The sequence below is a fragment of the Pongo abelii genome, chromosome 3 (assembly GCF_028885655.2).
Source record: "Pongo abelii isolate AG06213 chromosome 3, NHGRI_mPonAbe1-v2.0_pri, whole genome shotgun sequence".
NCBI classification, from domain to species: domain Eukaryota; kingdom Metazoa; phylum Chordata; class Mammalia; order Primates; family Hominidae; genus Pongo; species Pongo abelii.
Window position 1 is genome coordinate 191,319,461 of NC_071988.2, and position 15,225 is coordinate 191,334,685.

The 15,225-nt window shown below is 36.7% G+C and overlaps 1 protein-coding gene and 1 pseudogene across 4 annotated transcripts in view; one reads left to right on the forward strand and one right to left on the reverse strand.

The window, feature by feature from the left end:
- The window catches only part of SH3RF1 (SH3 domain containing ring finger 1), a 177,694-nt gene that overhangs the window by 58,833 nt on the left and 103,636 nt on the right, over positions 1-15,225 (reverse strand). For all 4 annotated transcript variants that reach the window (XR_010139416.1, XM_009240435.4, XM_054553206.2 and 1 more), the window contains 2 exon segments: positions 2,984-3,259; positions 2,057-2,152 (listed from right to left, as the gene is read on the reverse strand). Coding sequence is in view for 3 of the 4 variants with exons in the window: in XM_009240435.4 (XP_009238710.1) it covers positions 2,057-2,152; positions 2,984-3,259 (372 nt within the window). In the remaining variant the exon portion in view is untranslated.
- Positions 7,541-14,389, forward strand: LOC134761331 (large ribosomal subunit protein eL6-like; annotated as a pseudogene).

Sequence of the window (15,225 nt, forward strand, 5' to 3'; positions counted from 1 at the left end):
TTATACTGGGATTGTCTGGCCCCTGAAGTGGGGCAAATATGAATAGGTTTACAGAGCTAGAGGAAGACCATTACTTAAGAAAAAGCCCCAGTTTTTTATTCCCATAGTTTGCTTTACCACAGCTAAGAATGCCCTGTAAGACAATCGACATTACTGAAATAGTTGAATTTCAGTAGGTTGCGATTGAAGTCTGCCTCCACTTTATTCCCCTAAGGGCTAAACCAGGTGTCACTAATCCCTAGATGCTCTGCTCCCTACCAGGAAGTTCAATCTGATGGCTTGACATCAAAGAAACATTTATAGGCTCCTAAAGATAGACAACTTGTTTACCACATCTCAAATGGCAAGCTTCTGGTTCAAGTGAGGAAAATGCTCATTTGAAAGAAAAGAAGCAGAATGAAAATACTTTCTACTTGGGCAGAAGTTTATCTTTCCAACTTAAGTCAGAGTAAATAATCCTGATGAGTCAAGTGACTTGAAGTGACTCTGGATTTGCCATCTTTTATGCCTATCTGCACAATTCTATACTCGTCCAATAACAAAAATATAGTAATCCCTTTTCATGCATCACAAACCAAGTATCAGCATGTAATATTGATAATACCTAACAAGTAAAGACAGGCTTTCATTACTAATCATGTGCTTACCCATGCTCTTCAGTGTAACTATTCAAATGCTTGGAAGTGCTTGTAGTTTTCCATGACCCACAGTTAGAATATATACATAATATATAGGAAGGACTGCCTGTGAGTTAAGGGTTGTTTGTTTTTTTTCTGTTGTTTGCTTTCAAAGGAGGAAAAAAATATTTCAATAAACAGGAACATCTGAAGAGTATGCATAAAACTCAAGACTCATACATGGTTTGAATTACTTTCCCATGGATATACGGTAGTCAAATTGATTTTTTATGAAAACGTTGGCAATCTCACTCTCTATGGAGGAAATTGAGTGCTGGCTACAATGATACAGTTTGTCATTTCAGTTTTCAAAATCATGCCAAAACAAATGCCTCAGATAAAAAGACTGCAAAATAAGTGAAAGTGGTTTTTCAGTTTTTCATGCTTAAGATACGTGCTTTGATATTTTAAACAACCGGATTACTTTCAATTCCCCAAACAATCTTGTGCTCTCTCTTACTTTTTGGCTTTTGCACATGCTGGTCTCCCTGTCTGGATGTCCTGCCATAAAACACACCTTTTCCATGTCTCTTGGTTAACCCTTATTTATCCATCACACAGGCATCTACTAAGACCTCACTTCTTACCAGAAGCCTTCTATGGCCTCAACTAACCTTGAATGGTTGTCTGGGCCATGCTTCACTCTTTGAAAACGCCTTCCGTTTTATTTTCAGCAAGAAATTCTTATTCCCAAAGGACATTTAGTTTATGATATATGATGTAATGAAAGTCTACTATGAATTGTAACTCCTTTGTTTATGTTCAGCTTGTACTATTCTTTAAAGTAATACAACTATATGACTACACACATTCTAAAAAGACTTTACTATGTCAAGCTTGGCCACAAGCTTTCCAAGCAAAGCTGATTTAAAAAGGGAAAGGGGGCTAAGTAGTTGCTGGGATGGGATGGAGGAAGATTCATTGACTTATTTAACAAATGTTTATTGAAGCCCTACTTTGCAAATCACTATTCTGGTTCTGCTGATGCAGCAAGTAACCAAAGAAGTAAGTAAAAAATAAACAAATACACTTTTCTCCATCTTACTTAAGAACTTTATCAACTTTCTACTCCCACCAAAGCCAGCAAATGGAATAAACAGGAAATAGTGTAGGTGACTGACAATAAGCATACAGTGACATTTAACAAGACATAGGAATGCTTTTAGCAGGGAGAAAAAGTAAAGAGTTTCAAGTATCTCACTGTCTTCAATAATTGTTGGATAGGATGGAGGAATTCTTCCTGATCTGTCCAGTGATCTGTAACAGGGCATTCCTGGTGCTTTTTGTTGTGAGGACTTCTTAATACTCAAATTGCATAATTAAGATTTATTTAGTGAGCTGAATATTAACACAGTTCAAGTTTCTACAGATTAATTTACCTCAACATATGAAATTGGAAATATTCCTATTTTGTCTGCCAGCATTCCTTCAGCCCAGTTTTCATCCACTCTTCGGATCACAGTCAGAACATCATCCTGAAGAAACAGCAAATCATTAATCTACCTGATCATTAAGCTGTACCATTAAGCTTGTCATTTAACTTTCCTTTTCAATAAAGAGACTCATGTTTTGAAGAGTACATGAATAAAAATGCTATGACATATCTTTAGTACATGGATTAAATGTTTTCATGAATTAAACGGTAGCTACCAGCCCACCTGGTGTCCTTTCCAACTGTTACAAAGCTATGAACTCCTATGCAAGGGAGCTAGCTGCTAACTCTGTTAAGATCTACAAATTGCAACCTCAAATGATAGCTACCCTAGCCTCCTGAGTTTCTGTTTTAGATTGATTCTCAGATGCTCCTCATTTTCTGAAAATAAACCAAATGCCTACTCAAATGTACATCCTCCCGCTTTTCTCCACAAAAATCACAATATTCTGCTTAAAACTCCAAACCATTTTATCAATTCGGCAGATATATTCCTGTATGCTTTTAGGCAAAGAAATTTACATATAAAATATGAAAGTAATGACATTTCATTTTGTTATTCATAATTCAGTACTTTAAAATCCCTGAGTGGTGCATACACCCTTTAAAGTGGCTTAGAAATAAATTCAGACTCTAAATATGAAAATGATGCCACATAGAGCATCAACCAAAATAATCTTTCATATAAGAAGTCTGTGCATAAAATTACCTTCCTTGTGACTTAAAGACTGCTTCTAGGCATTTTCAGAAGCATAGTGAGTAGTTCACACAAAACTTGTATTTTTTTTGCAAAAGGCAACACAAGCTATATTTCTATGTATCTGGGTACAGAGGTAGAGCTGGCAAACAGAAAACAAGCGCATTCTACCTTTACCTTTGCAAATGGAAGGCAATCTTTGTCTGCTTCCTTGTCTTTCACTTCAAAGTCATAAAGTGCTTTGCACTGAGGTGGGGGCTGAGGTAACGGTTTAATAATCTGCACAAAGTTGGTGGGGAAAAAGCCATGGATTCCATTGACTTCCCCATGGTACCAATTTTCATCCACTTGTCTTCGCAAAATGATGATGTCACCTTTGCTGAATTTAAGGTCTCCAGGCTCTTTTCCTTCGTAGTTGTATAATGCTTTGGCACATGGTAACTGAGGTATACCCTTTAAAAAAAAAAAGAGGGATGAATTTTAATAAAATAATGGTCCTAAAATGTCTCTGAAAATACAGCTGCGTTGTCATTATTTTAAAGTCAAGGTCAAATCCACACTGTACCCCTTGAAGAAAATCTCACACAAAAACAATATATATGTGTTACCAATAAATAGAAAACACAAAACAATTGTCCATAGTGACGTAAGAACAGTATGACACCCATGCACCAGACATACTTTAGGTTTCTATTCTTAACCTAGTGGGTGTTTTGCCTTGTTTCTTAACTTAGTGGGTGTTTTGCCTTGTTTCTTCGAGGTTATCAGTATATGAAGGCATGACTGCCAGGTCTGCCTCTCAAGAACTCATAAAAAACAAGCTTAACTTCCTACATTAACTACTTTATTCATCAGGATAAATGATAAACACTGAGGAGAAATGATAAATACTGAGGGGAAAAATTTAAACCAAATTTATTAATTTACTAACTGCTTTTAAGCTTGGTTGATAAAAATCAGAGTTTGGCTTTTGGGCAAATCTCTTCCTGATATTGCTTTTAATGTGGGCAGTAGGTCTTACTCTTTCATGAGCTCAACGAGTATTTAATGAGGTTCTACTCTGTGCACGAGTCTGGATACAGCAGTGAGTGAGACAGTCACAGTCCCTGCCCTCCCCAAGTTTATAATCTGTAAGTGTATAGACACGTGGTCTTTTACAGTCTAAGATCATTCAACTTTGCTCTTTCCTGGAAGAGAGCACATTGTTAGGCTGATAAGCTAAGAGATGAGGAATTTAATGTTCCTGCATTGCATTACTGTTTTAAATGAGAAGTTTAAAATTGTGTACATAACCCCCAATGCAATTTAATCATCAACTGATTAATGAGATACTTTTCAACGGCATTGGGGGTGCCCAATCTTGAGCATCAGTTGTCACTTTAAGATCTTTGGCCTCTCTGAGCGCTGCTGCGTATCATTGATTCAGGAGGTAAGTGGCAAATCCAACATGTCTATAATAATTCCCTGAACAAGATTACAGGGCTCCTGCTTTTGGAGTCTTTATTTATTTATTCACTCTTCCAGAAAACATTTATCAAGCTTTTACTTTTTTTTTCTTTTTTTTTTTAAGATGGAGTCTCGCTCTATTGCCCAGGCTGGAGTGCCGTGGTGCAATCTCGGCTCACTGCAACCTCTGCCTCCGGGGTTGAGTGATTTTAACGCCTCAGCCTCCCAAGTAGCTGGGATTGCAGGCAAGCACCACCACGCCTGGCTCATTTTTGTATTTTTAAGTAGAGATGGGGTCTCACCATGTTGGCCAGGCTGGTCTCAAACTCCTGACCTCAAATGATCCACCCACCTCGGCCTCCCAAAGTGCTGGGATTACAGGCATGAGCCATCGCACCCGGCCCAAGCTTTTACTTTTTACCAGGCAATGTGCAAGTGTTGATGACTTAAAGAAGAATAAGACAGTTCTTTTCTTAAAGGATATTAATAATAACTACAATACAGTGTAATAAATGTAATGATAAAGATATGCACACCATTTATGGGGACAAAGAACATAGGTCTCTGGTGTTTGGTGAGTAGGAAAATGAAACACTTCCTGGGAGAAGTGACACATGAGCCAAGACTTAAAGGATGCACAGGAATTAGTTGTCAAGGTTGCAGTGAATGAATGAAAGAGAAAAGTAAGGGCATTCCAGGCAGAGAAGTCAGCACCAGCAAAGACCTGGAGGTAGGAAGTCACATGTGCAGCGGGACTGGGGAGCATAAAGAATGCAGTATTCCTGGATAAGAATTATGGAACATAAAGGAGAGGTAGGCAGAGGCCAGTTTATTGAGGGTCTTGTATAACATATGAAAGAGTTTTTATTGCTGCGTTCTTCTAGCAATGGTAAGTCATTTACATGTTTAATGCACAAACAGACTTAGGTCCTATGTGCTGGACAGATCAGTTTGGCAGTAGTGTGAAAAATGGACATGAAGTGGGCAGGCAGGCAGAGAGCTATGTGCAAAGCATAGGCCTCAACTAGTTGAATATTTTTCAAGTTTAATATTTCCAATGAACTAGAGCAATATAGTTAGCATTACTTATATCATTGTCTGCCCCCTGACCTGTAAAAAGTGGATCAAAGTTTTATACCCTTGATGGCAACAGAACTTCGTAACACAATTTTCAAAAATTAGTTTGGTTTCTACTTAGAGACTTACAGTCTGGACTACCTATAAGCCAAATTTGTTTTGCTAAACATTTGTTTAGGAATATTAATTATTGCTCTCAAAATACTATTGGCAATCGTCTTGCCTTGGCTTAGTCCATGTGATGTTGTAGTTGTTTAATTAGAACTTCCCTGAGAGTCCAATGTCCTGGGAAGACAGAGGTTGAGCCTTCCAGAGTAATGAAACCCTCCTGTAACCTCTGACTTTCAGACTCTGTCTTAAGATCTGGCCTCCAATGGCATCACTCCTGTTACTCTGCCTTGACCTAATCTTGTAAGCAATTCTGCTGTGCCCAGAAAGGAAATGCCCACCAAGAACTCTGGTCATTCACAATGCTGTGTACTTTGATCACATTACATTAGTGTCCAACTCTGGGGAAAGAAGAATTCTAATTTTTCTCTACCCTCACAGATGCCTCATTATATTCTCCACTATATTATGTATTTCTTCAAGGCTAGTTATCACAGCTTAACAATATTTCCAAAAATAGGTTTGAGGAAATAATAGTAAAACACAGCAATCAACAGAGAGAGAGAGAGAGAGAGAGAGAGAGAACTGGCAAGTACTGTACTAAAACTCTTGTACAATAGCTAAAGAGACTCTGATCAGGCAGTATAGGGTACTGGCTGGAAGCACAAACTCCAGAGCTAGATTGCAGGGTGTGAATCCCATTTACTAGCTCTGTGATTTGGGGCAGGTTAACTCTCTGTGCCTCTTTCTTCATTTGGGCTGTTGTGAGGATTTAGCGAATTCATGTATATAAGCCACACCTTAAATGACCCAGCAGGCAGTACATGCTACATGTGTGAACCATCATCATTGTCATCATCATCGTCATTACCCAGTGTAAAAAGCCTCTTTACCAGTGAAATGGGGCACCTGACAATGTATTTGTCTCTCCACAGCTGGATGCTTTCCCTTTTAGATGAATTCACATAGCAATTACATTTTTAATACATATTCACTGTATAACAATGCAAAGAATGTTCCTCCTAGGAAGTGTTCAGGATTTTGAAATGTGCATTTCTGAAGCACACATTTGTTTTCTGAGTAGAATCCATTCATCTTCTGGCTGAACAGAAGAAATTACAAATTCACTGACACGCACCGTTTAATAGGGGATGGCATTTTAGATGTGGCTGTAGTTCATCTTGACAGGGCTAATGTAAGGCATTGGAAGCCTGCATGAATTAATTGAAAATCCCATTACAAACTCGGTGACAAATAACTCTATTCACCATTATGGCCTGTTTTTTTCCCTACCTCAATTAGCTCTGTTTGGCCCACTCTGTCCAAATCTATGCCAGCCAAACCCATGCACCAAGATACAGATTTAGCACTCTTAGAAACCATTCTGAACTGCTCCTTGAAGAGATCTGTAAAATTCCAAATGACCCACAATATGGTTCTTTTGTGATATGCTGATGTGGGAACTGAAGGAATTGATTTCTTTACAGATCACCTCCACACACCAGTGGCCTAATGGACGTATTAACTTTTCCACAAAACAAATCTATTACGTGTTCATAAAATCATCAAGGATTCTAACAGACCAGTGGCAAGGAGAAAGCTTACTATGATAACAGTGATATGCATTATGGTTAGCCTAGGGTTACATTTCCGTGATGCAACTGAAAATTCATTAATTCATCCCAACTTGCTAAATCTTGACTGCTAAAATTGTTTCAATGATCAGTAACCACAAAGAATCGTAAAGCTTATGACAATTTAACCCATGAACAAACATTTGTGCATCTGGCTGTGTTTTTCTATGGTATTCTTTTTCAATTAAATTCTATGAGGCTAGAAAGCCAGTTTGGGTCAAGTTTCTAAAAAGAAGGCTTCCCACATTAAATAAAATGAATTCTACTCTGATTTTAAATCAAGCAAAGTCCAGTGATCTTTGAAAGACTTATTCCCACACAGACTGCAGATGATTAAGGATAAACGGTTAAACGACTTGGAAAAGCAATAAAAGAACACATTTTCCTTTTGCAACATCTGAAAGATAAAGCCAAAACAATTGGTTTGATAGCCTAGGACTACTCTGTGGATAAAATATGTCCAGAGCCCATGGAGGCACTGCCCTCTCATTCATCTCCTTTGAAAGGTCTGAGAGTCATGTCATCACTGGGCCCTCTGCCCTCCAAGCCTTCTGCAGGCTTTCCAAACTGCTGCTTTTCTTCTGTATCCTCTCATCAGGCCAAGGCCCCCAAGGATCCACAGAGCTTACGTTTCACTTGGAGACTTTCACTTGGCTACACATGAAAGGGAGGCTTAAAAGGAGAGAAAGCCAAAGAGAAACCGACTCTGCAGTCTAACCTTGGGTTTGCGGCTGTCATTCACACTGCCAGCTTTATCAAAAAGCTTGGCAATTTAGACAGGCAAACTGTTACAGTAATTCTGCATCTAAAATACATTTTGATAAACATCTACTATATTGTTCATTTAAAAAAATAAGTATGATAGTGGGCCAGCTTTACATTTCAAATAATTTTTGTTTCCAAATCATACATGCAGGTTGTTTTTTAAGATATTAAAATCCTCATGTGATCTGCATATAAATATTTTTGATTAAATGCTTTAGACTTCCATTTCCATACCATCAGCTGTATTCCAATATATCTGGCAAAATGCTACTTGATGATCTAGCTGAGATTCTAACAGGTAAATAAAACATTCACTGCCAATTTATTTTATAGACTCTAAATGCCAATGCCCAGATGTACATGCAAGACAGCCTCTCTAAATTCAAATTCCTTCATGCATTTCTTACTGCTCCATAAAGTAAAACAGATTCAGTGACCTCCTAAAAAGAAAATCTAGAAGACACTCTTGTAGTGGGAACAGCTATAAAATGTGTATAAATTTAATAACTCAGTTATATCTAAATTGGCATCAACACTGGCTGATTTTAACTTGACTTTCAGAAACTTTCCAGAAAGAACTGAGGCACAAAGAAATCATAGTAATAGGAAGTACCACACAGAGTTAAGAAGTAGAAAAATGTGTAGAAGAAACAATTTTTAAAAAATGTCTTTTGGGCCAGGCATGGTAGCTCACACCTGTAATCCCAGCACTTTGGGAGGCTGAGGCAGGCGGATCACTTGAGTCTAGGGAGTTCAAGACCAGCCTGGATGACATGGCAAAACTCATCTCTATAAAAAGTACGAAAATTAGCACGGTGGTGGTGCGCCTACAGTCCCAACTACTTGGGAGGCTGAGGCAGAAGGCAGAGGTTGCAGTGAGCCAAGATGGCACCACTGCACTCCAGCCTGGGCAACAGAGTGACTCCGTCTTAGAAAAAAAAGTAAAAAAAAAAATAGAATGTCTTTTGTACAACAAAAAACATGTTGGCTTTTCCCTACAAAGTAAAATATTTGTCAAGATATAATAACAGTATTTCATGAAAATATTGATTCTTTAACAGTTAATAACTCCTAAGTATTGTTCTCAAGATATCTACATCAGATAATCACTCAAATATGATTTGGCCATCACTTGAAATGTTTCAACTTCAATGACGGCCAATATGAATATAAAAAGTTTTATTTTTCCAAAGTAACATCAGAAGGGACTGAGAATCCCATAATTTCACAATAGTCCATCTTTCATTTGTTCTTTCCTTTAACATTTATATCTGGAAAGCACTGTGCTGGGGAATTTTTATCTGACAATCATTTTCTTAATCTTCTACCTCCCACCTACCCCAAATTCACTACATAAAATTTTCTAATCATACTAACTTTAATCAAATCTACCAGCACTTTGAGGATGGCAGCTGCAAATAAACAGAAATTAAGACAAAACGTGTTTCTTCATTCACATGTCTTCTTTTTGCCCTTATTCTACTATCCCAGTGTCCCCTTTTCTTGCATGCTCATTTTCTTCAGCTTTCTCCAGAAGTAGACTCTGCAGCCAGCCAGCCTCCCTCCTTATTCCAGACCTGGTTCCAGTTCCATACCAGCTCAAGAATGTGGGCTGACCAAGGCCAGTCTTTGGGCTTTTTTAGCACTTGGTGGCTCCTCAGCACACACTCTGTGCTGTCTGCTGCCCTGCTCACGCTCATCTGTGGGCTCCGCACCCTCCATCTTCTCCTTACCCAGCTCCTGCAATCCAATCCACCATCACTAATGGAGTGTCTAACTCAGCTCTTGACCAAACAGCAATCAGCCAATTATAGTTTCCAGCAGCCTTGCTGTTTTGTGGGGGGCATTAATGGTTTCGGGGGCAAGGTAGAGGGAGAGAAAAAAAAAAACTAGAGATAAAGGAAAGTAGATAAAGCAGCTTTCTTACCAATTTCCCTGGGCTGTACTCTCATCATTAATCATTTGCATAGTGAATTTAGCTGAAGTCAAGAGTATATTCAAACACTCAGGAAAAAAAAAAATGAACAAGAGTTTTCCAAACTTCAAAATGAAAAAACGCTATTAGACTCTTCATTAAACGTTTTTTTCTAGAAACTAAAATACAGAAAACAAACTGAAATACATTTGTCCCACCTCCTGGATTTTCCTCTCCTACAAGTACAGGAGAACCTGAGGGGGCACTCAGGAGCATGTTTAAAAGGCAATGTTGCAGGAAAAGTGGGCTAAGGGGCATTGCTTAGTAAATACCTATATTTAGGAGGCAGAAAAAAGAGAGACATAAGAAACTAGAGAGGTAGGACGAAAACCAGCAAACTATAACCACAGTAACAAGGATAATTCCTGAAACACGGTTTTGTCCACATCACCTATGTCTTTACAATCTGGAGACAGTTCCCAATTACCTCTTAAATCACATTAATGGTCTAAATCATGAGTTTTATGGCCCTCCATTTGGATTGTCCATTCCACCTCATATTTTCCACCCTCAGCAAGCAAACCAGTCTGCTGTCATCACCTCCAACTTCATACATGCCATCTCTCCTCCACCAAAATTCATCGAGAACGGTCCATTTCTCCCTCCACCTCCCCACCTTGTATGTGTATCATGTGCCTGATAATTATGCTGCATTTCTTCCACTTGGATTTTTATGTCTCTCTAGGATGACTGCTTTTGTTGTTTGGAATCAGGTGTAAATAAGGCCAAGATCAATGATCTGATTCTTGTATGGGTCAATAGGACAGTCTCTATTTCCCAGATGTGACAGCCACTACTTGTCCATCAGGACCCAGCCCAGGCATTGCCTCCTTGGGGAAGCTTCTCCCAACCTTCCTCTACCCAAGTCTAGAGAAGGTGCTGCTCTTTTTATGTACACCTAGAGTGCCTTATGAATACTGTTATCATGGCCCTTATCTTACTCAGTTTATAACCTATTTCTTCCTGCTAGACTGTAACCTCCTGGAGATCTGGGACTATGTGTTATGCATCTTTGTATCATGAGTACCTACCTCAGTGTCTGGGAAAAACTTCTTGCTGAATAAATAAATAAAAGAAAAAAAGTTATCTCCAGTGGACTGAGTGGTAAGGTGTGGACAGGTTAAGTGGAAAAAGAACACATCTAAAGGAAAAGCAACTAAAAAGATGATTCTACTGACAGGCTCAACAGCTTTACACAAATTGCAAAATATATACAAACACGTATTTATGTATCTCTGGGAACTCCTCATGAATGGTAGACTGCTAATCCATCTTTTTGAAACTGTCCTCCCAAGTACACACTAGGTGGTGGGCACTTGATTCTGAGACATGGGAGGTACAGAAATACTGAAGGAGACATTTTTATTACCATTTCCTAGGCTGCTGGGAAACCTGGGGCATGCTAAGGTGCTACAGAAAAACCTGGGGAAACATGAGCAGGCACTGCAAATTGGTATCAACTTCACTGTGTTTTAGACACTATAACTAAAGCATAGTCCATTCTGGAAATGGGCAGTTGAGTGTCTTATACTAAGCAAATGGCTGGCATTTGAAAAATATGAAACAAATTATGTAGCAAACTATAGCAAATAAATATTTTCCTTATAAACTCATTTGGTGGTTATGAGGAAATAGTCATGCAGTTGATATAGCATTTCTCTTGGATGGCCTTAGTACCCAACAGACAGATAAATCATTAAAGAAAACAAATTTTATGAATTTCTCCAAGTGAAGATAGCTATTGAGAATGCAGTCACTCAAGTAAAATGCAAGAAGTTTGTGTCACTCATTGCCCTGAATATTAGTTTTCTGTCTCATCACGTTTAATAATTACAATAGTATTTTGCAGAGAACAGGAATATTTATTGGGAAAATTCTCTGCAGTAACTTGAGTTACCATCTTGAAGACTCAACACAGGATGGGGACTATTTCCTGGGAAAAGGTCAAGTCTCTACCTATTTGAAAAACAGATTCCTGGCAAAGAATCTGCCCTTCTCTTGCCACTGCCCTGCCCTAGGCCTCCAACCTGACCCTGGGGTGTAGGGCTAAATAGGGAGGAATGATCATGTACCAGGAATTCTGCTTGCATCTTACCTAATCCTACAGAAATCCAGGAAAGTAGGGAGATTCAGAAACACAAAGGGAGAGGGGTGTGTTGAGAACATGTTTTAGTATTAAAGAGGTTGGGTAACAGCCACATGCAGTGGCTCATGCCTGCAAACCCAACACTTTGGGAGGCTAAGGCAGGCAGATCACTTGAAGCCAGGGGTTCACAACTAGTCTGGGTGATCTGGTGAAACTCCATCTCTTAAAAAACAAACAAACAAAAAGCTAGCCAAGTATGGTGGCACGTGCCAGTAGTCCAATATTGTGCCACTGCACTCCAGCCTAGGTGACAGAGCGAGACTCTGTCTCAGAGAAAAAAAAGCGGGGAAGTCAGGTAAGGCCTCAGTGAAATTCCATTGCCTATTTTTAGTTTTGTCCAGTGTTTAGATTAATATCTTGGAGCGAGGATGCCATATAATTTAAACATAAGGTTAAATGTAAAAGATAGTCCATAGTTTCAGAATTAAAGCAATATTGAAATAGACCTACACACATATGAACAACTAGACAAAACTGTCAAGGCAATTCAACTGAAGAAAATAAAGTCTTTTCAAAAGATGATTTTGGAACACTTAGAAGCCCATGGGGAATAGAGGGGGATGAATCTTGAGCCCCTACCTCACACCATATACGAAAATTAATTTAAGATGAATCCCAGACTCAAATGTAAAAGCTAAAACTATAAGTTTTATAGGGGAAACAAGAAATTACCTTAGTGATGTGTAGGGAGGGAAAAAAAGCCTAAATTAACCATAAGCTGACAAATTTGACTATATTGAAATTGAAAAATTAGGTTCAAAAACAAAAGACACATGAAGAAAATAAAAATGTAAACCACAGATTAGGAAATTCATATATATATAATATATATATTTTATATATAAAATATATTATATATATAAAATATATATAAAATATATAATATATAAAATATATATAATATATAAAATATATATAATATATAAAATATATATAATATATAATATATAATATATATAAAATATATATAATATATAATATATAATATATATAAAATATATATAATATATAATATATAATATATATAAAATATATATAATATATAATATATAATATATATAAAATATATATAATATATAATATATAATATATATAAAATATATATAATATATAATATATAATATATATAAAATATATATAATATATAATATATAATATATATAAAATATATATAATATATAATATATAATATATATAAAATATATATAACATATAATATATAATATATATAAAATATATATAATATATAATATATAATATATATAAAATATATATAATATATAATATATAATATATATAAAATATATATAATATATAATATATAATATATATATAATATATATAATATATAATATATAATATATATAAAATATATATAATATATAATATATAATATATATAAAATATATATAATATAATATATATTATATATAATATATTTTATATATAATATATATTATATATATATAAAATATATATTATATATATATGACAAAGGACTCAAATCCAGAATTAAAATGATTCCTACTAACCAACAATTTGATTTAAAAACAGGCAAAAGTTCTTTCCCATCTTGCCAGATGGCGGTGAAAAAATTGAGAAGCTGGATACTAAAGAGAAGGAACCCGAAGCCAAGAAGGCTGATGCTGGTGGTAAGGTGAAAAGGGATAACTTCAAGGCTAAAAGCCCCAAGAAGGGGAAGCCCCACTGTGGCCAAAATCCTATCCTTATTAGAGGAATTGGCAGATATTCCTCATCTGCTATATATTCCAGAAGTGCCATGTACAAGAGGAAGTACTCAGCCAATAAATCCAAGGTTGAAAAGAAAAAGAAGGAGAAAGTTCTTGCAACTGTTACAAAACCAGTTGGTGGTGAGAAGAATAGTGGTAACCTAGGTGGTTAAACTTCACAAAATGCCTAGATATTATCCTACTGAAGATGTGTCTCAAAAGCTGCTGAGCCACAGCAAAAACCTTCAGTCAGCACATGAGAAACTGCGAGCCAGCATCACCCCAGGGACCATTCTGATCATCCTCCCTAAGTGTCACAGAGGCAAGAGAATGGTTTTCCTGAAGCAGCTGGCTACTGGCTTGTTACTTGTGACTGGACCTCTGGTCCTCAATTGAGTTCCTCTAGAAGAACACACCAGAAATTTGTTATTGCCACCTCAACCAAAATTGATATCAGCAATGTAAAAATCTCAAAACATCTTACTGTTGCTTACTTCAAGAAGAGGCAGCTGCAGAAGCCCAGATACCAAGAAGGTGATATCTTCGATATGGAAAAAGAAAAATGACCAGTGCAAGGCTGATCAGAAAGCTGTGGACTCATAAATTTTAACAAAAATCAAAGCCATTCCTCAGCTCCAGGGCTACCTATAATCTGTGTTTGCCCTGACAAATAAAATTTATCCTCACAAAGTGGTGCTCTAAATTTCTTAAGAACCTAATTAAGTAACTGATAACATTAAAAAATAAAAACAAGCAAAAGATGTAAATACACATCTTGAAAAGAAGACGTTTGTATAGCCATGGAAGGGCACTCAACACCATCAGGCAACTGCAAAATAAAACCACAATGATATATTATAATGTGTTCATTAGAATGATTAAAATTTAAAGACTGACAACAGAAAATTTTCTAAAAAATGTGAAGCAACTAGAATTTACATAGATTGCTAGTGAGGGTCTAACACTGTTTGAAAAATTCTTATAAAGTTATATGTACATTTACTCTTCAATCTACCCTTCTTAGGTATTAACCCAAGATAAACGAAAACATAACTCCACACCCAGATTTGTATAAAAATGCTCATCACAGCACTATTTATAATACCAAACACTGAAAACAATGCAGATGTCCATCAACATGGGAATAAATGGAATCCTATTTAACTATTTCAAAAAATGAATTACTGACACATATGAGTAAAAAAATACTGTATGATTACATTTATAAAATATTCAAAAATAGGTGAAACGAATCTATTGTGGTAAAAATCACAGTAGTTGCCCATAGGAGATGGGCAAATGAGTGAAAGAGGGTGTGAGGGAAATTTCTGAGACTATTAATATATTCTGTATCTTGACTGAGGTGTTAGTTATCCTGGTGTAGAAAGGTATCAAAACCTATTAGATTGTACACTTAAGAACTGTAATTCACACATACAAATTTTACCTCAATACCAAAGGATATTAAGGTAACACTGGGAGGCCGAGGTGGTAGGATATCTTGAGGCTAGGAGTTCAAGATCAGCCTAGACAAAATA